At 40.6% G+C, this 22,238-nt stretch overlaps 1 protein-coding gene across 1 annotated transcript in view; it reads right to left on the minus strand.

Annotated features, from left to right (window-relative positions):
* LOC138967811 (protocadherin Fat 4-like) overlaps positions 1-22,238 on the minus strand; it is a 147,248-nt gene that overhangs the window by 92,551 nt on the left and 32,459 nt on the right. The window contains exons 14-30 of the mRNA XM_070340468.1: positions 21,818-22,003; positions 21,379-21,507; positions 17,982-18,173; positions 15,344-15,481; positions 13,658-13,843; positions 12,934-13,095; positions 12,194-12,379; positions 11,630-11,776; positions 10,150-10,332; positions 9,762-9,896; positions 8,927-9,121; positions 8,133-8,171; positions 7,535-7,669; positions 6,393-6,572; positions 5,917-6,063; positions 5,525-5,713; positions 4,728-4,868 (exon numbers count right to left, since the gene is read on the minus strand). Coding sequence (XP_070196569.1) covers positions 4,728-4,868; positions 5,525-5,713; positions 5,917-6,063; positions 6,393-6,572; positions 7,535-7,669; positions 8,133-8,171; positions 8,927-9,121; positions 9,762-9,896; positions 10,150-10,332; positions 11,630-11,776; positions 12,194-12,379; positions 12,934-13,095; positions 13,658-13,843; positions 15,344-15,481; positions 17,982-18,173; positions 21,379-21,507; positions 21,818-22,003 — 2,670 coding nt within the window. The remainder of the gene's footprint in view (positions 1-4,727; positions 4,869-5,524; positions 5,714-5,916; positions 6,064-6,392; positions 6,573-7,534; positions 7,670-8,132; positions 8,172-8,926; positions 9,122-9,761; positions 9,897-10,149; positions 10,333-11,629; positions 11,777-12,193; positions 12,380-12,933; positions 13,096-13,657; positions 13,844-15,343; positions 15,482-17,981; positions 18,174-21,378; positions 21,508-21,817; positions 22,004-22,238) is intronic.

Here is a 22,238-nt window from a genome sequence, read left to right on the forward strand (position 1 = left end):
AGGGTAAAGTAAATTGGCACTCGGTTACATTTGGCGCTGCGAGCAAGGGTGGGTAGGGGGTTGTTACTTTCAGGGCTAGGAGTAGTGTAGGCTAGGGGACCCCGTCGCACAGAGGATGACAGGCAGGCATGCAGTCCGGACGCGGGCTGGTGTGGAGGAGACAGGCGTGTGAGAAGTTGGAGGGAGTCCGGGCGTGACGTTGACGGATGCGGCTTTGTAGTCAACATTGCCTTTTAGTCTGTTAATCCGTGGAGAAAGGATTACAGTGATTAATATTTCCTTTTACTCTGTTAGTTCACAGAAGGACTTCAGTGATTAACATTTTTTCAGACGTTTGACGGTTTGTGGAAGACTATTTGCACACCGTGCAAAAAGAAAAAGTTGGGGAGTGGACCATCCCTGGAAAAGTGTGTTTGACTATGTTGTGTTGATTTGATATTATGACTGACATGTGTAGTTGTATGTTTGATTACGCTACATGGTGGTGATGTGATGACTAACACTTGTGGTTGTATGTAGGGGTGTTAGTGTGGTTTTTGTTGCAAGCCGTGTGCTTGGGGCGTGGGTTATGCGCTTGCCGGTTCATTTGTTTCAAGAAAACATGGTGAACAACATTTACATGTTGAAATACCGACATATCAAACATATCGAACATATTGGAAGGATGGAGAAGGATAGAGGATTGTGAAGGATGGAAAAGGATAGAGGATGGAGAAGGATAGAGGATTGTGAAGGATGGAGAAGGATAGAGGATTGTGAAGGAGTGAAGGATAGAGGATTGTGAAGGATGGAGAAGGATAGTGAAGGAGAGAAGGATTGTGAAGGAGGGAAGGATAGTGATGGAGAAGGATTGTGAAGGATAGAGAAGGATGGAGGAGAGTGATGGAGAGGGAGAGTGATGGAGAAGGATAGTGAAGGAGAGAAGGATATATATACATATTATTAAATTTCATATACTGTAGACAGGGTGCTGGGACGCATTCAAACTTGCATCATTTACCACAAGGGCGCCCAGTTGGTGGTGGTATTTGACGGGTTCTATGTTGTCTCTAGCCGATAGACTACGCAAACATATTGAGTGGGGTGTGACTAGATTTTAGATTTTGTATTTTTGAGATTAGTTGGTCACTGAACTTTAAATTGTTTGTGTATGGCGTCTCCAGCCTCGTACGCCTCAGGAGCAAAGTATGCTACCTGTAAGGGATTAGATAACCTTTTTCTTCCTTTTTGCTCTCTGCTGTCATTTGGTTTGTCTTTACTGTCTTCTCCGCTCTCACTTTTACTGTCTCCTCTGTTCTCACTTTCTATTTTTCTTGGTGGTATTTTTTTTAGAATTTTTGAGTTCTAGCACTGACTGATGTCTTTGTTTGAAGACAGTGTGTACACTGGTTTTGTTTATTAGAATTAATATTAGTGGATTTTTGAAATAGATTCTGAAGGATTGTATGGTTGCCTATGAATACTCCTGTTGAATGGTTTAATTGTGATGAGTGACATTAGGTTATTGCTGATTTTTGACTAAAGGTTTGATATTCTGGGTGAGTTTTAAGGACTTCCAGTTTTTTCATTGCCTTGGCAAGTGGTCATTTTGTTAGTTGATTAGAAGATTGTGTTGCCAAGTACAGTTGGGATACAAAGAGGGGACATGCATTGATAAATCGTAAAGGTTGTCAGTATTTTGTTCTGATGTATGCTCAAGAGAGATCGGATGCTTTGATAAATCGTAAAGATTGTCAACATTTTGTTCTGGTGTATGCTCAAGAGAGATAAAAATATTTTGATAAGTCGTAAAGATTATCATTATTGGTTATCTGGCAAGTGGTGAACATAATTCTTTGTAAAGTGAACCAGGGAACTGCCTCTGTTAAAGATGAGTTGTGATTTTTTTGTCAACTTGTGCGAGTTAGATGTCGACAGGAGATAGGATTATTGGCACTGGAAGGATTATGTGAAATTTGTATTTCAGAACCTATTAGTTTTAGAGAAATATTGTTATAGTCAGTTGATGGTTGTTTTTGTGTGAAAGTTTTTGAAATGATTTGTTTGAGGATGGAGAATATTATGTTCTTTGGAGGTTAAATATTTTTTTTAAAATTTTTCTAATTCTGGCATGTCGCCAGGAGCCGACAGTCTAAGTTGGGGAGGATGTGAGCTTGTGACCGACGACAGTTACGGTGCACATGCACTTGTGTACATCCGTTTGAACTTGTGAACTCGGGTACCCCTGTACTATCGGGGATCCACTAAGGTTTCCGAGACTGTGTTTTGTTTTTATTAGAATGGTCTGATGGAAGAGCCGATTCTTAAATTTGCATAGGTAAAACGATTGTTTTTTGGTATAAGTTTTTGGAGTAAAATTGTGATTAATGTTTTTGTGAACAAGAAACAATGGACAGGTGACTTTATTCCATCTCTCTTTTTCTCTCCGCCGCGATGTAATTTTGAATAGTTGAAGGTGATGTTAAACACCAAGTAGAGAAAATAAGGTACTCGACACCCCTCGAGTCGAATGTGTGTTAACCTTGTGACGCAGGCACGCGGATGTTGGGCCCTGGGGTCTACTGAGACTTTCTTTCTGCTTGGAATTCTGAAGAAAGACAACGTATATTTTTGTGCGTGTGTTTTCTGGACGCCCGGTGTGACATGTTTGGTCACAGGCTCGTCGAACGCAGAAGAAGAAGAAGAAGAAGAAGAAGGTCACAGGCTGAAATCCTTTGGGATGTGAGGAATTCTTTTGCTGGTATATAGGTTAATACAATTTTCTTTCTGTAAATGGGTAAGCAGTGAGAAGAAGAGTATGCTGTTTGGTGGAGGATTTATTTGAATGTTTATGAAGACTGTTTTGTGAGTTGAATGTTTGGGAAAACTTTTGTTTATTGAATGCTTTAGAAAACCGTTTGAGAGAACGGTATTGTAGGTATGTTATTTGATAGGAATGATGTGTTTGGTTGTTCAAAGAGTTAGTTTGTGGTAGTTGAAATTGTTGAGTTGTTTACGTATGCTTACGGCGTGCATTCTGTGGTTTGCAGGATGGCGGAGTGTGCGACGGGGTCTTTCTTTTTAGAGGGGTGTAGTTAGATTCAGTTAGTTCTTTTTTAGATGGGGTTCTCGTAGACTACTGGTTTTCGTAGACTGATTCTCGTAGATTAGTTTTTGTGGACTGGGTTTCAGTAGACGGGTTCTCGTAGATTAGTTCTCGTAGACTGGTTTTTGTAGACTGGTTCTGTAGACTAGTTTTTGTTAGAGGGGCTCAGTGAGTTTTTGTAGATTTGGTTTTTTTTAAGAATTGTTTTTAGGTTGTTTTTTTAGATTTCGTTTGTTTTAGATTAGAGTTTCATTGTGTTTTTTTGGGTTAAAGTGGAGAGTGAGGATTTAGAGTAGAGTTTTAGAGTGTAGTTTGGAGGAAGGATTTAGTGTGTTTTTTAAAGTGTAGCTTTAGAGGGAGAATTTAGAATATAGCTTTAGAGTGAAGAATTGAGAGCGTTGTTTTTGGAGTTGTTTAGTCCTGTTGTAATACATTGAAAGTTTTGTATTTGAAAGTAAACCCCCGTTATCCCACACATTCCCCTTTTCATCTTATGGAATAAAAGAACCTGGTAATATAACTTGTGTCAGTTGCTTTGAGTGTTTGTGCTCGGTGAGAAAGGGTAAAGTAAATTGGCACTCGGTTACGGAAACATAACAACGTTGAAGAAAGTTAACTTGTACATATTTTCGAAGAAGAATCTTCATGTTCTGATTGTGAATCGGAACTTAGATTGTTTTTGAATGAAGATTTTTCATGGGGACATTGGAAGTTCATATTTGTGAAATTTTAGGTTCAAGTTTAGCAGCAAAATTGAATTGTTGTTTGAACTTGGAGATAAACACACAAGGTCTGGTGAATATGGTTTTAGGTTTTATGATCGGATTACTTAGACCAAATTTTGGTTAACAGATCCTGCTGTGAATCCAGCCTGGATGTCAAGCCTGTTGATGCTGTTCCGGAGATGGAACCGGTCATTGAGCGGGGCGCTCAGCTTTGTTTGCGTTGTTGTCTGGTCCTGATCTAACTCCGATCAGGCACTCAACTTCATCTACGAACGATCTTGTGTATGAACTGACGCTGATCATGCTCTCGACATACTAGTTTTGTCGTCGAATGACATACTGTGGTTCTGGAACTGACATGAATCCTGGCATGCTTGCCCGGTAAATGGACTTGGTGAATCTGGATTCTTACTCTAGACGTTGTTTTCTTAGTGTTTGTTAGTGTTGATTTATTCCGGCATTTTTGTGTTTGTTGTGTCATTGTATTATGTTGTAGTCGTTATTTCTCTGAGTTAATTCTCTTTTAGTTTGAGTATGTGAAAGTGAGATTGTTGTTGTGATTTTGCAGACTTTATTAGTTGACTAAATTGATTTTTCCTGCAGATAGTTTTTCTGGTTCAGTATAGGGCATGAAAGCGAGTGATTGAATGTGAGTATCTGATTTTGGTTTTTTGTATTCATCTTCCACGCATCAGTGCGTGACACTAACACAGACTCAAAAACACCTGCACTCAGAAAACACTTGTCCCTCTACAGTAAAGAAGCAACAGCAAATCACCCATGCACGCAAGTATATACGCACTCACGCACACACACACACACACACACACAAACACACAGAAAACAACACGTGTCTCTCTTCACTGAACAAGCAACAGCAAAAGCACGTGCACCAACACTTTTCCTGGTCAGCTTACCAAGTACTGATCCTGGCCGGAGTTGAGAACACCCTGCCTCACTGTGATGTCAATGTTGTTGTTGTCCACTGGAGCAAAGGTAAAGTAGACTGTGGCCTGGTCGTCACCCAGGATAGCATAGCTCAAACTGTTGAATGGTGCCTGTGTACAACACAAACCAAATGAACTGAACAAAGCTAAACAGTAATCTATTAGTTTTTCATGATCACCCAAAAAATACTTGCAGAGAAGAACAGTGCCAAACTACAAAAAATCAGCCTAGGTTCTGGTATCTGTTCACTTCATAGATACAGGTCCCTTTCTTTCCTCCCCTGCCCAGCCCCCTTGCTTTACAATAACTGTGACACAGTCAGTTACACCCACACACACCCACACACCTGTAGTATCCTCCATCTACCTTTTTAAAACAACCATCCTGCCCCCCTCCTTTCCTCACAGCACTATGCCCACCTTGCTACCCCAAGTTACCACTGCCCTTCACTTGTAAAGGTCCTGCGTATGTCTGTCACACAGAGGGCAGATGGAGGGATGGGGTGGGGGAATGGACACTCAAAGGCTGCTCACTTAATATCAAGACCCCACGCCCCACCCTCCCCATTTGAAGCATGCATGCACACAGAGAAAACTCCCAGGATATTTGTCTAATTCATAGACGTAGTGGAAACATGGTAAAACACCACTCACAGTCAGATAGGATAGGATCTCCATTACAATTCCACTTTCTGGAATTTCGCATTTTTGTTATCAACTCTTGGAACCACACCAGTTCTTCACAGCTTTCACGCTAACTGACTAACCAGAGTGTCCAGATCATTGGCGGAGATTCGGATGACAGAGCTGCCGACAGCGTCAGTCTCAGGAATGCTGGCGGTGTACTGACTCTGGGTGAACTGTGGGGGGTTCTGGTTCCTTGTGATGTCGATCTGCACTGTGGACGGCACGCTGGTCAAAGAGGTGCGGCCACGGTCCTTTGCCACCACTTCAAACTGAAACAATCATTTTGGAGTTTGTTCCTTTTAACTAAAAGAACTGCCCATCCTAGTCAGTCAAAGTAGACTCTCATTTACAGGAACTCTGAACTAACTATGCACACAGACACAAACATACACAAACATGTTTGAAATTTCCACAGACACACAGTGAAACATATGTACACACTCACACAAAATATATCAAGGTTCACACTTACATTGTACTGGATCTGGTTGCAAGGGGCCGTGTACAGAGCTCGGAGAGGATAGATGACACCATTCTCTGGGTTGATGGTAAAACATCCAACATAGGAACTAGACCCTCCGCCAGTTTGAAGCTCAAAGTAAAACTGGTTGTTTGGAGGCTGTAAAAGAAATAAATTAATACCAATCAAACTGGGGCTGAAATTTATATGAACGGAGACAATCGCCAAAAGCCAACAACAAAAAGGCTGAATGACTTGTCTGACTAGAAAACATCCCAGGAGACATTTTATCAGAGATGCAAACAAGCAGTCACACACACACACACACACACGCACACACACACACACACACACACACACACCAGGGATGTAGTTTTACACCTACCTTCCTTCACACACACACACACACACACACACACACACACACACACACACACACACACAGAATCAAAGGGAAACAAGTAACTAATACTAGGTGAAAGACTCACAGCAGCATCCCTGTCGGTTGCACCAACAGTGATGACAGTCTCCCCTAAGGCCCAGGTTTCTGGGATGACACGACGATAGTTAGTGCTATTCAGCTCCGGTGCGAGACGGTTGGTCCTGACAGTGATGGTCGCCACGGTGACATTGCACAGCCCTCCAAGGTCGCACACTCTGATTCGAAGCTGTGAGAATGACAAAACACTAAATTTAGAGAGGAGAACAAGGTGGAAATACCAGACCTGTTTACCCCCCCAAATGAAAATCAGGAATGCAGCTGGTACTTTTCCGTAATTTGAGGCATCTTTGAGTAATCTTTTTTATCAACCATAAACCAGCTCGAAAACGATTAAACGACATGTTAATTCGCGCGCTACGGGCCATGCAAAACAAGTACAAAATTGATAACCATGTTTAACAGTATTGTACTACACACACAGAAGCTCGATGACACACACACACAAACACACGACACCTGATATATAATATGCAAGTTAACTAAGACAAGTTTACTTTATCTAAAAAAACAAAAAACACCACAGTATTCAGGGGCGGAGCAAGAGAGCTAGAGGGGGGGGGGGGGAGTTCAACCTGGGGTTCAGGGGTTGGGGGGGTCTGGCTGAAGAATTTTAGCTATTTTATTAACAATTTGTAGCTTATCCTTGATTTTAAACATGATAAATTGGTGTCAGCAGCCACTCATTATTTCTTTTAAAGTTAGTATTTAATAATGGCAATTTATCTTCATTGATATCTGCTCCCGACAACAACAACAATTTCACAGACAGAAAATGTCTTTAGTTTCTTTTTCCCACAGACTCAATTTTTGTTTTGCTTTTTTGCTTTTTTGACAGCGGGCCGAGGTCAAAGATCGCGATATTCAGCTGTGAAAATGACAAAGCACAACTGTTGTAATTGAAGAACAAGGTTTAGAGAAACACTATAGGATGACTGTTCTGAATGCCATAGATATGGAACATCAAAAAGTTAAACAATTAGAAAGCCAATACTTTGGATACTGGAGAAAAAAACACCTTGATGTGTTCTTGATGCAGTCAACCCGACAAATGGCGCTTCCTACAACTTAAAACTACAGAAAATAAGCAACAAGAGAATGGATACTTCAGATATTGCAGACAAAATTCACCTGGAATTGTTCTCCGGTAACACTGCCAGTGTTGCTTCCAACAGTGATGACACCAGTGTTATCGTCAATGTTGAATGCATTCTCGTTGCCATCATCACCAATCAAACTGTACCTCAGCTGTCCAAATATGATGTTCTGTGGACAAAAACACAGACAGCTCAAGTAAAATAAATACATGTATCAGTGTGCCAGACGATATAGATGCTTACACATATATACATAACATATGCACACAAACACATGCATGCATGCATGCACACACACTTGCACACTAACGTGCATACACACACATATGGAACAAAAGATGCACACAGACTTACAAAGGCACCATAAAAGTCACTAAAGCCACATTCCAAATTCCAAGAGCACACACTCATTCAAATTACCATGACCCAATCATAAACCAGATTACTAGTAATTCTCTTACTCAATAAATATATCAACCGTTCATTCAGTATCTCATAACAGCGACAAACATCTTACTCAAACAATTGCTTACAAACTCCTTCACTTGCTCACTATTTCACCCCACCCACAAATCCCACCTGTTGTTGCACATCCGCTCCAAAACAAAACAGAACCATGACGGACAACTCACAACAGGATCAGGATCCACACCCTCCATGTCAATCACAGTCTAGCCCAGAGTGAAACTCGGGTCCACAAACATACACAAACACACAGAAACACACAAGCAATGACCAGTAGCAAACTGCCTCAGCTGGAACACGCTCTACACAACATGAAGAGCCTGAGGACAGTACTGCAATGGATCCCCTCCCACTGTGGTGTACAAGGAAACGAAGAGGCGGACAGGATGGCAAAGCTGGGCGCAGAAGATGAGCAAGAGAACAACCCTGTGAGCAGGGCAGAGATGAAGACCATCATTAAGTCTCTGCACAGGACGCCCCAGCCACAGGACAGCTACCACCTGCTATCCAGACCACAGCAGGTGGTCATCTTCCGCCTGAGAACGGGACACAACAGACTTAACCAGCATCTCCACGGGAAGCTGCATGTTGTGCCCTCCCCCATGTGTTCTTGTGGAGAAGCAGAGCAGGACACGGCCCACATCCTACGAGACTGCAGGAACCACCAGGTGCTGAGAGAGGAAATCTGGTCATTGCCGGAGTCCCTGCACAACAAGCTGTACGCGCCAGTGGCTGCGCTGCAGAGGACCACTATTTATATCTCAAGATCTGGACTCCAAGTGTGATCGGTGATCGAAAAGAAGAAGAAGACACACAAACACACAGAACCATGACGGACAACTCACAACAGGATCAGGATCCACACCCTCCATGTCAATCACAGTCTAGCCCGGAGTGAAACTCGGGTTTACAAACATACACAATCACACACAAACACACAGAACCATGACGGACAACTCACAACAGGATCAGGATCCACACCCTCCACGTCGACAACAGTTGTGCCAGGTGTGAAACTGGTGTCCAGGTCCCTGTCGTAGGGTAGGTTGACGAAGTAGGGGTAGTGGTTGCGAATGACATTGACGATGACACTTCCGTTTGTGTCTGCGCAGAGAGTGTCTGGTGTTGGGGCTCGGTCACACACCTGGACCTCAAACTGAAAGTTGAATGAAAACAGAGTGATTTTTGTGTGTATGTGAATCTCATTCTATGGAAATTTGGAGTTCCAAGCATGCAGAAGTAAGGTCTGTCTGTCGTTCATCAAATTTGTGCACATTTTGAAAACATAGCCATCACTTTCTTTGTCAGATCCTTGTCCTTCTGGTGAAAATACGAAATCAACGGGGTTAACGTCATGAGTATTTTCTTTTGCTTGTTTTTCATTTTCATTTTTTTCATTTTTCATTTTCATTACTTTATTGTCCCATCGCTGGGAAATTCGGGTCGCTTCCTCCCAGTGGAAAGTTAGCAGCAACGGAGTCGCGCTACCCAGGTGTCTGCGTGTTTAGGTGTATTCAGCCACCTGCACTTATGGCAGAATGACCAAGGTCTTTTACGTGCCATTGTGATGACACGGGGGTGGGACATGGCTTCCGTCTCTGGGTCTGCACATAAAGTTGACCCGTGTCCGTCCCGGCCCGAATTCGAACCTGCGACCTTCCGCCGGATCACAAGTCCAGTGCTCTACCATCTGAAAAACTGCAACCAACATCAACCTAAAAAAAAAAATTACACTGTAAACAGTACACACCAAATGCTGTGAGAAGCACCTAAGCTCTTTTCCTATATTAACTTACCTCAAAGCGATCAGGAGCTGGCAGATTGACAAAGGACCTTCGAGTGAAGACAACACCGTTGCTGTACACACCAAAGTACTGCTGGATGGTAGCGTCTGTTGATGCCATGCTGAAGAACAGCTGGTTGAAAGGCGCCTGGAAGAGGACAATATAGCCAGAATTGAGACAAATCTAATTGCTTAAATGTTTAACAGGTACAATTCCTTTTTTTTTAACCAAAGACTATGACACCCCTCCTCATCCCCCCACCCCCTCCCCCCAATTTCAACCAGTCAAAATTCCTGAACCAAGCCCAAGAGACACCATTCTTCAGCTGAATTCATATCACAAACAAGAAGGTGTTATGGGATGTTCTGTACTGTTCAAAGCATCATTTGTAGGAACTCACCTGCAGATCCGCATCAGTGGCAGAAATAGTACCAAGGTCCTTCGCATTCTCCGTCTCCAAAATGGTCACATTGAGGGTTGGACTAGTGATGACTGGCTTGTTCTGGTTGCGGTTGACGTTGAAGTACACTGTGGCATAGTCAACCAGTGCTGGGGTTCCACCATCAGTAGCTGTCACTGTGAGCTAAAAAAAATGTACACAATTACATTACACAAGGCTATCACTGTGAGCTAAACATGTACACAATTATATTACACACGACAGTCACTGTAAGCTAAACACGTACACAATTATATTACACGCGGCTGTCACTTTGAGCTAAACATGTACACAATTATGTTACACACGGCTGTCACTTTGAGCTAAACATGTACACAATTATATTACACACAGCTGTCACTGTGAGCTAAACATGTACACAATTATATTACACACGGCTGTCACTTTGAGCGAAACATGTACACAATTATATTACATACGGCTGTCACTGTGAGCTAAACATGTACACAATTATATTACACACGGCTGTCACTTTGAGCTAAACATGTACACAATTATATTACATACGGCTGTCACTGTGAGCTAAACATGTACACAATTATATTACACACGGCTGTCACTGTGAGCTAAAAAGGCACACAATTATATTTCACAAACCTGTCACTGTGAGCTAAAAATGCACAGAATTATATTACACAAACCTGTCACTGTGAGCTAAAAATGCACAGAATTATATAACACAAACCTGTCACTGTGAGCTAAAAAGGCACACAATTATATTTCACAAACCTGTCACTGTGAGCTAAAAATGCACAGAATTATATTACACAAACCTGTCACTGTGAGCTAAAAATGCACAGAATTATATAACACAAACCTGTCACTGTGAGCTTAAAATGTACACTGGAATGTTACATAAAAATGTCCTGTTAGCTAAAACAAAACCTAAATAATAGAGAGGAACGTTACATAAACTTGTTTCTGCGAGTTGATAACATCTGGACTTCTGTGTAACTTTCAATCATTAAATTGAAACATGTTCAAACAACTTCTTACACTTGAACCAGGTATTCTGTGAGCATTGCTTTCCAAGCTGAGCCATGTTATCATCAGTGGATACCCAAAAGACTAACACATTACCAACAGGTAAGACCCAAACTGTATTACAGTGGAACTCAAAAGACTAACACATTACCAACAGGTAAGACCCAAACTGTATTACAGTGGAACCCCCCCTTTTGAGACCTCCACTTTCATTGGTCTCGCAGACTAAACTGATGGTGTGACGGCGAACGCAAGAAGAAGAAGAAGACCTCCACTTCTCTGAGAAAATGAGGTCTGAAAAAGGGAGGAGTCTTGAAATGGAGGTAATGTTATAGATGTTATGAACAGAAAATGTGAAAAAGCAATCTTTTAAAAAGGAGGAAGTCTTAAATTGGAAGTCTTAAAAAGGGGGTTCTACTGTATCAAGCAAGCTCACCACGTAGGAGGTGGATCCATCATTGGCAATTCTCTGCCTGAGAGTAATGGCTCCAGTGTTTGGGTTGATGCTGAAGTATTGTGTCTGTGCCGTGTTCTCTCCTCCTTGCACGATGGCGTACTTCAGGCTGTCTGTGTTGTATTTACTCTGTGACATACACAGTTTTGGACAAATCAGCAATGTTCCGATCAAACAAATTTTAATTAGCTGCAGCTTCATGGGGATCTCAGTCATTGCCTCTATTATATACAGCTCAGTGAAAGTAAATTCCTTGGTAACAGAAAACTTAAGAAAGGACATGGGGAGGAGAACATTTATATGTATTATTCTTACTAAAAAGGCTGGAATAATCAAAACATTACAGAAACTAAAAGTATCAGGCAAATGCTGAGTAATACTTTTAACGGCTTTACAAGTGATGAAGCATTAAAAGCAGGAGTGCAAACTACAGCAATTTACAACAGTTCTTCCTCTAACATTCACCATGAGAATTTGTGATGCTTTTGGAATAGTTACACAAGGATTTAAGTACAACCACACGCACATGCACACACAGTGACTTACATCATCATCAGCATCTGTGGCAGTCACTGTAGCAATGACATCGTTGACGTTGGCCAGATAAGAGATGGGCACAGAATAGTAGGCAGGAGAAAACACTGGAGGCTGGAGATTGCGGATCACGTTGATGGTGACTGGGATAGAGCTGCTTTGTACCGGATTTCCGTTGTCTTGTGCGTTCAGTGTGAACTATTGATGGGACAAGAGGTGTCAACATAGTACAATCACTGGAAAACTAACCGGAAAGAGTTTAAAAAGGAATTTTATTTCAACCATATGCACAATGCTTAAAAAAACAAACATGATTTGAACCATAGTACAACAGTATCATTTGGGTATTCTGTAAACATTTAAATAGATGTAAACATATCAATTTACAGAGAAGCAAACTTCACCAATGACAACAAATCTGATTTTGAACAAATGGCATTGCCTAATCTTTCACCCGAGCACCAACCTCCCCTCTTTGCTTGTTAAATTCCTTTCCTTCCTTCTCCATTTCTGTACATTCCTAACGCAATAGACGATGTTAAGAAATATATCAAGTCCATTATTATTTAACTGTGGAAGAGTTGCTTTCCCTTGTTTCCATACAAACACTTGTGCAAGCCTACAATGTCACATGTAGCTTGCCTCCTTGTTTCTATGGAAAAGCAAGGAACAACACAGGAAAGCAAGTCTTCCACTACCCATAAAAACACAACAGAGTTATTTTGGCTACTAGTCTACACTCTTCTGCTTACGCTGTAGGCAGAAGTATCAGAGTTGTCCTGGTACAGAGGTCGAGCGTAGGTAAGGGAAGTTGAGTACACGCCTTGCTGGGTCGAGGTCGGTCCCTGCAGATCGAAATACGACTGAGCTGCCTGGGATCCAGACAGGCTGAAGGTCAGCTGACTTTGGGCACCCTGTAGAATGAAGTCAAATAAAGATAAAAGTTTGAAAGGCTAAAGAAAGAATGTGTACTTTTCTCTCCCTCTCCATGGGTAGGACTGAACAATATCATGAATCCTAAACCTCAACCGAACCAACAACAAAAAAGAAAAAAGAAAAAGAAAAAAAAAGGCCATAATGGAACCCAGATTTCCAGCATATACCGGAAGAATCCCACCCATGTCTCTCTCGTCGCTCAGTCCACAACTAAAGCATGATGAAAACACAGCATTGACAAGCTCAAGATGACAGTTTGCAAGCCATACACACAAATAAATGTTTGCGCACATGCCTATATTTGTGTCTGAGTCAGTGAAGAAAAGGCAAACAATACATTTAAAAGACCCATCACTAACAATGAAGCTAAGTGAATGTAACAAACAAATCAATCCTGCAGCAAACAGCAAAAGCAAACGTAAACAATGTTGCACAACACAAATATTTCTTTGAATCACTTGTGCAAAATTTCAAATAGAAGCAAGATATTGAAACCGAATCAACCATTCAGTCAACAGGAATGGATCAACTAGAACATACCGCACGATCAGTATCTCTGGCTACAGCAGTGAAGATGATCTCGTTGATGGGAGCATCTTCGTACACTGTCCTTGTGATGGAGTTGTCGTCAAAGACGGGGCCATTTTGATTCCTCAAGATTTCAATGGTAACAACAGCAAAACTGGACATTGGCGGTGTTCCCCTGTCTATGGCTATGATTCTTGCCTGAAAGTATAATGCACAGTATTGCTCACACATGATTTAACTCTTACCAGTTCGGGGGTTTTAGGGCATATTTTACAGTGCTGTTGGTGCCTACTTGCCGAGTGGCTATCTGGGGTCATATTCTAAATGAAATATAGAAAGTTATATATCAAATGAAAGGAAAATGAATAAGCTTTTCATATTTGCAAAGAGAATTGTGCTATCTTTAAAGCTAACATTTTTTATGGGGGTGACAACATGATTTTTGTTGAAATTTGTACGCCCATTTTTTGGAACACGTGACAAACACAAAGAAGAAATTTTTTTTGTGTTCAGTTTATTTTAGATATGCTGCTAACTAGTCTGTTTGGGCATTCATTTTACATAACATAGCAAAGTTTTATAGAGTTTTGCTGATAAACAAAAAAGTTATTGTCACCTGAATACCCCCACCCAAATTTCAAAGTTGGACGTTTCATGCCTAAGGCCCCCCCCAAAAAAAATATTCTGTTTACGGTATCCTGACTGACCCTATTTTTTCGCGCGACCCTAGACTTTTGTTTGGCATTTGGTAAAAAAAAAAAAAAAAAAAAAAAAAAAAAAAAATTGAAAAAAAAATTTTTTGAAAAAATAAAAAAAAATTGAAAAACAAAATTTTGAAAAAAAAAAAAAAAAAAAGGGCTTTGTTTTTTGGCAAAATAACTTAAAAATATGTTTTGGGGAAATAAAAAAAAAAATAAAGAAAAGTCCCGACCTACCGACCCTATTTTTTGGGCCTATGTTACCGTTAACAGACTTTTTTTTTTTTTTTGCCTAATAATGCATTTCTAGAACTAACTTATAACAAAAACCCAGCTTGTTTCAGTCATAAAGTGTGTCTTAAATATGAGTTTATCCACTGTCCGACCCATCCAATGTAAAAAAAAAAAAAATATATATATATAATTAGATAATTGGCCAGTGGAAACCTACAGGGGGGGGCATCGTAAGCTTGCTTACGATGGGCAAGGGAGCGAACTGGTAAGAGTTAAGAAGAAAAATTCTGTGGCGTATGGCTGCCTGAATGGTGGCGTATAAACAGTCATACACGTAAATAATTGTGGGAGTTTCAACCCATCAACAAAGAAGAAAGAGGAAGAAAAAGAAGACACAAAAACAAATGTTTCTGTGTGTCAAGTACACACCCTTGGCTAATCTAGTCCTATTTTTACTGACTGAGTCCTTTTACTTTCCAGACTAGACTGTACTAATGCTCAAATAGTATGAACAATTTAGTTGTTTTGCAAAATAAAAACAAAACTTGACTAAATATAATGACTCAACACTCAGTCTTTTTGTTCTTAGTATCTTAAGAAGTGGTGAAAAAATCCACGTGCAACTGTGCATATAAAACATTAACTCAGAAAACATGGGCAGAACTGTTTTCACAGTGACAGTTTTGTTCAGAGCTTACACAAACACTTTCTACTGGGCAAATAAACAAGGAATCTAATAAACAAAACAAAGTTCATGTTTGCTTACTTTATATTCATCTTTGTCAGAGTTGAAGAGGTTGTCCAGACGAGTTCGGATGAAACCTGTATCAGGCTCAATCCTGAAGTAGTTCACAGCACTGTCATCCCCGATCATGCGGAATTTCACATTACCAAAATCAACCTCCTGAAAAAAAGAACATACCGTACTTTCCGGGTGACAAGGCGCTACAGCGCATAAGGCGCACCCCCTTCTTTTTAACAAAAATTGTAATCCAGTCACTCATTGGGCGCAGGGGGCCGATAGGGCGCACCAAAACTGAAAAAGTATACCGGTAACAAACGGTTGAAGAATGAAAATAAGCCGCACATTAAAGGAAGAATACAGAGTGGAAATATGTGTGCTCTGTGTGTGCGGCGAGATCAAAGGCAGGTCCATTGTGATAGCTGGGTGGCCTTGTTTATAGACACGACCTTCTTCCCAGGGGTCAATGACCCAGTTTTTGCCATGAGGAGGTGGTTCCCCTGTCATATCTGAGAGAGGAAACACTTCCTGCACCGGGGTCAGTGACCGGTCAGTGACCGAGTTTAACAGAGTAGAAATAATTATGTGTGCTCTGTGTGTGCGGGAGATCAAAGGCAAGTCCATTGTGATAGCTGGGTGGCCTTGTTTATAGACACGACCTTCTTCCCAGGGGTCAATGACCCAGTTTTTGCCATGAGAGGTGGTTCCCCTGTCATATCTGAGAGAGGAAACACTTCCTGCACCGGGGTCAGTGACCGGTCAGTGACCGAGTTTAACAGAGTGGAAATATGTGTGCTCTGTGTGTGCCGCGAGATCAAAGGCAGGTCCATTGTGATAGCTGGGTGGCCCTGTTTATAGACACGACCTTCTTCCCAGGGGTCAATGACCCAGTTTTTGCCATGAGAGGTGGTTCCCCTGTCATATCTGAGAGAGGAAACACTTCCTGCACCGGGGTCAGTGACCGGTCAGTGACCGAGTTTAACAGAGTGGAAATATGTGTGCTCTGTGTGTGCGGCGAGATCAAAGGCAGGTCCATTGTGATAGCTGGGTGGCTTGAGAGCTCGAGGAAACTTGGCCAGGGCAGTACCTAGTAGCTGAAACATGCATTATCACAAGTTGTTTGACTGGTACTCAGGCGGTCTCTTTGATTTTTTTCGTATTTCATACACGGATTAGGCGCTTCGTTATACAAGACGCAGGGGTCGAACTCGAGGAAAAAAGTCGCGCCTTATGACCCGGAAAGTACGGTAATCAATTTTTAGTGATTAACAATAAATTGTGGATTATAACTGTCAGCAGCGGTCATCACAGTGAGCAGTTGATTATGTAATTTCCCTGCACGTGTCTGTTTGTTGAAAGACCCCTCAAGTTATGTGTAAAGATAAAAAGGCAACAAGGGGTCAACTCTGGGAAGGTGGCCTATAATCTAAGCGGCCCTAAAAGACAGACCCAGCTGTATTGACAAGAGCTTTGTTGCAGAATGTATATGAATCAGCTTTGCTAAAAATAACGCAAGTTAGCATAAATATTTCTTTATGTTAGTTCAATTGGGTGAGAACCAAAAGGTCGAGGGTCAAAAGGTCGAGGCACAAAAGGTCGAAGACATTTGGTCAAGAGTCAAAAGGTCGAGTGCGACAAAAGGTCGAGGGTGACAAAGGGTCAACAGAAAAACGTCTACGGGACAAAAGGTGGAGGATTTAAAAAGGTCGAGGATTAAAAAAAAGGTCGAGGATTACAAATTTCGATTTAATGTTCTGTGTCCATTCGTGAAGAAAATTCTGCTTCGAGTGCCTATTGTGCGTATCACAGGTGTGATTTGTGAATATGATCACACACACACACGCTCGAACGCGCGCACACGCACAGACACATTCTCAGAAAATGTTTTCACAATTGTGGATGTAAGACAAAACAACGGCAGTAACCTTTGTATACTGCCTTGTCGTTTCCTTTCTGTGATTTGACGAGCTCCATTCTGTGTCTGTGTCCCTGTCCGAACGTAACTCTCTCTTCGTTTGCAAATGCTTTCAAAGTTTACATATGGGATAGAACAAAAAAAAGGGAAAAAACTCAAGCTTTTAGCGTATCAGTGACATGTTTCACCAACAACAATCTGTTGAGTGTCGAGCTGTGTTCACCGTTGACCACACTACGCTTCATTTACCGACAAAGCCGTGGGTCCGTGAACACAAACAAACACCCGTCACTCAAGGCACTCTTTGTACCAACACTGTTTTGAATAACTCAACAAATAACACAACACTTATAAATTAATGCACACAAAGCAGCGTTTTTTCCAAGCAATAAAACAAAAAAAGAAGAATTTAACACACACGTGAACAGAAAATGATGTCGACAGTTTTTTAATCCTCGTCCTTTTTGTAATCTTCGACCTTTTTTTAATCCTCGACCTTTTTCAATCCTCGACCTTTTGTCGCTTAGACGTTTTGCTGTTGACCTTTTGTCACTTTCGACCTTTTGTCGCCCTCGACCTCTTGACTCTTGACCAAATGTCCTCGACCTTTTGTGCCTCGACATTGTAAAACTCGACCTTTTTTTCGCACACCCAGTTCAATTGGGACGACATTGTTTCTACATTCGTTTCACTTTTTCTCAATGCACATGGCCAACAGGGTATACAGACAGCAATTATGGTACTCACAGGAGCATCTGCATCAGTAGCATTGATGTCAAAAATGACAACATCTCTTGCTGTATCTTCAAGGATAGTGATCTGATAGTTCTCTCGAGGGAAGGTGGGTGCGAAGTCGTTACGGTAGATCTCAATGGTGCCGTTGGCGAGATTGGAAGCAGACTTTGATGGGTCGCCGTTGTCTTGCACAGAGAATATAATCTGAAATAGCAAACGGTTTGTTTTTGTGAACAGCTCAGATCATGGGTCAATGAAGTGTTGCACAGACGTCAAAAACAAAGTACAAGATATTGCACTGTAAGTGGTACCACACTGTTGCTTAGTGTCTGTAGGAAGCTACACGGTGAAAATAGAAAAAGAAAAACACGATTCTTGACTTTGATGGGCTTTTTCTGCTCGTAAACACACATTCTTCTGCTCATCACAGCATGCCCCATTATTGAGTTTAAAACACCAATTAAATTTGTTTTGAATAAAACTCACAATTTTACAATAAGAATTTAGAGACCTGTATCAATTATGCATATCATACTTAGTTTTACTTTTGCAAAACTAAGTAATTACACATTTAATTGAATCAGTCAGACAGACGGAGACATAGAGAGACAGACAGAGGGCAAACAGAAATCTGAGAAAGAAACCCCTTTAAAAATGTTACCATGTTTGAAATGAAACATCGCAAGGTGAAGCCATAATTCATCACCTTTCAGTATGACGTCATGAGCGTGTTCCACACTTGAAATGACGTGTTTTTATCATGTTGTCAGCTGCACGGAGCTTGGAAGTATAATTTCCATTCAACGATCCAAGTTTGTTAAGTTTTAGCCTATTTTCAACGTCAAACACCATGAAACTATATATATTTGGAATCAGAAAATGGTAAGGAATAGATAGAAGTTGTTTTTAAGTGTCTTTTTTCATAAATAAAGATAGTGGTTATTTATCGGTTTTCTTCATTTTTAAGCATAATTATCAATACAAAACAACAAAACTATATATATAGTTTTAGATACAGGACGCAATAGGGAATACACCAATATAAATTTTTTGTTTCAAATATTAGTTTTTAAAAATTTGAAAAAATGACATATTTCGAACAAACATTTCAATAACAAAACTTTAAGTGACCAAACTGAAATGCAATCCCATAATCCGGCCTAGATCTGAGATTGTGTGATAAGAAATTCGATCAAATTGATGAAAAACTGTAACTGTGAAAGTGCTGCCTCGACCTTTTGGCAAACGGTAAAATATGACGTCATCAAACTGTCCTATCAATAAACGGAAAAACCTTCTATGAGAAAATCCAGTCAAAAATATCCATATCAAATTTCATAAAGATCCACTCTGTAGTTTTTGAGATATGATCTGCAGTGTGAAAAAACGCCCATAACGCCCAAAACGCAAACTCATTTGTCATGATTTGGTCGTGTTCTGCCGATACTATAATGTTTTTCTTTCCTAAAACACACTATAATAGTAGCCTTTCCCAATGTCTATGCTAAAACTGACTTGTCTGTGTTGTCAATGATTTTGCTACAGTGTGAGAACAAAAAGTCTAAACAATCTCACGCCCATAACGCTGTGACACGAAAACTCATTTGGTCGTGTTCTGCCGATACTGTAATGTTTTTCTTTCTTAAAACACACTATAATAGTAGCCCTTCCCAAATGCAATGCTAACAAGTCGCGTAAGGCGAAAATACAACATTTAGTCAAGTAGCTGTCGAACTCACAGAATGAAACTGAACGCAACGCAACGCATCAAGACCGTATACTCGTAGCATCGTCACTCCACCGCCCGTGGCAAAGGCAGTGCCAGTGAAATTGACAAGAAGAGCGGGGTATTCGTTGCGCTGAGAAGGATAGCACGCTTTTCTGTACCTCTCTTCGTTTTAACTTTCTGAGCGTGTTTTTAATCCAAACATATCATATCTATATGTTTTTGGAATCAGGAACCGACAAGGAATAAGATGAAAGTGTTTTTAAATTGATTTCGAAAAAAAAATTTGATAATAATGTTTATATATTTAATTTTCAGAGCTTGTTGTTAATCCAAATATAACATATTTATATGTTTTTGGAATCAGCAAATGATGGAGAATAAGATGAACGTAAATTTGGATCGTTTTATAAAAAAAATATTTTTTTTTACAATTTTCAGATTTTTAATGACCAAAGTCATTAATTAATTTTTAAGCCACCAAGCTGAAATGCAATACCGAAGTCCGGGCTTCGTCGAAGATTACTTGACCAAAATTTCAACCAATTTGGTTGAAAAATGAGGGCGTGACAGTGCCGCCTCAACTTTCACGAAAAGCCGGATATGACGTCATCAAAGACATTTATCAAAAAAATGAAAAAAAAGTCTGAGGATATCATACCCAGGAACTCTCATGTCAAATTTCATAAAGATCGGTCCAGTAGTTTAGTCTGAATCGCTCTACACACACACACACACACATACACCATGACCCTCGTCTCGATTCCCCCCTCTACGTTAAAATATTTAGTCAAAACTTGACTAAATATAATGACTGGTCTGTGTTGTCAATGATTTTCTGCGAGAATGCGATCTATCTGTTTGTCGCAAAGACCGTGTGACACGAAAGTTATGAGCGGAAGACAAATCTGCTGAGTGCAATTACGTTTCAGAAGATAGTTGGTTAAAACAGTTTATCACTCAGACACGCAAAGGAACACTATAACTTTATTATTCAGGCCATATTTGCTTTCCTTTGTCATGTATGAAAGTACTGGCCTTGGTTGAAGAAAGTGACCTGTCGCTGTGCAACAAATTTGTCGCCATTTTCCGCCGTGTTTTGTAAATAAAACGTGTTTACTACCCACACATACAAAACGATGCTGTTGGTTCTTTTTATTTTCTTATTGTTTGATTCATGCTTAGCAGTTTAGTATGCTTTGTTTTCTTCTCAATTCAATGGATGGCTATAAAATAAGCATTTAAATGTGAAGGTGTTAAAATTACCCATGATCTGAGCTGTTCACTTTTACAAAAGTTTGTTTTTCACAAGTACAGCATTTCTCAATAAGTAAGATAAGCAGTTTAACTGGGGTTATTTACTAATTAAGTGCTTTCCCCAAACTGAAGGTTGGGTAGACTGATCACTGTCATATATCAAAAGGTGAAAAGTCACTGAGTGGTAAATAATCAGTGATCGTGTTTGAGCACTTTTAATGCAAACACACACACAAACCCACAGAATCTTTTATTTCTACAAACAGTTGTATATGTTAGTGCTAGCCCAGCATTCACACAACAGACAAATTTACTTCAACTAAAAATAAAGAGAAAAAGACTGCAAAAATCAAACAAGAATCCTCGAACAATAAAGATAAAGTTACACAAAGTTAATTTGGAAAACTAAATGTATGCTGGGCTTACCACGCATCTGTCAAAACCAGAGTTTGTCAAGGGCTGATCAGGGGAGACTCGGCCAGTCAGCACATTCAGGTAAAAGTAGTTGTCGCAGTTCACTGGCGTGGCACTCACTATGCCGTACTGCAGTCTTTGCTGTTAACAAATAGTAAAATAAACATTAAGAGAAGAAAAAGAGAGATGGAGAGTGTGTGTATTAATGTTTACAGCCCCCTCCCTCCCTTACCCTGCCTCCCCCTTTTCCACCTTCCCCCAAAAAATAAAAAACAAATGGTGGACAAAATTTGCTATGAACAGAGATTGAAGAAGAGACAAGAAGATTGACTGGAGGAAGAAAGACCAACGAAAGGTCAAATAATTACTTTCAGAAAAAGACACTTTACATACACATAAGAATCAAGAACACAGACCCATTCAAGAAAAGACAAAGCTTCTCCACACTTACCCCAGGATCACTATCTGAGGCTGCAAGAGTGAAGATCTCTGAGCTGGGGGGAAATGTCTCTGGGATTCGATTCTGGTACGTCAGGGGTGTAAAGGCCGGGATGCTGGGGTTGCGGTCAACATTGATGGTGATGTTGGTAAGGTCAAAGTTGTCTGGTCTTGCCGAGTCGTACACTTTCAGTCTCAACTGTTTAAAAGAGATAGCATAATCATGACACACAAAATTCAGATCGGTGAAGTTCGGGCAGATAAGTCCTTTAATGAATCCTGCAAGAATGCAGACCAGCATTACTGAAATCCTCGTGACTACATTTCACTTTACATGCTCGTTATGCTGGACACTTGGATTTGGGGATGAGTTGAGGTGAACTACAGCAAGGATTGCGTTAACAAATGGTTTATCACATACAATTTGAAAATGC

The sequence above is a fragment of the Littorina saxatilis genome, linkage group LG5 (genome assembly GCF_037325665.1).
Source record: "Littorina saxatilis isolate snail1 linkage group LG5, US_GU_Lsax_2.0, whole genome shotgun sequence".
Taxonomy (NCBI): domain Eukaryota; kingdom Metazoa; phylum Mollusca; class Gastropoda; order Littorinimorpha; family Littorinidae; genus Littorina; species Littorina saxatilis.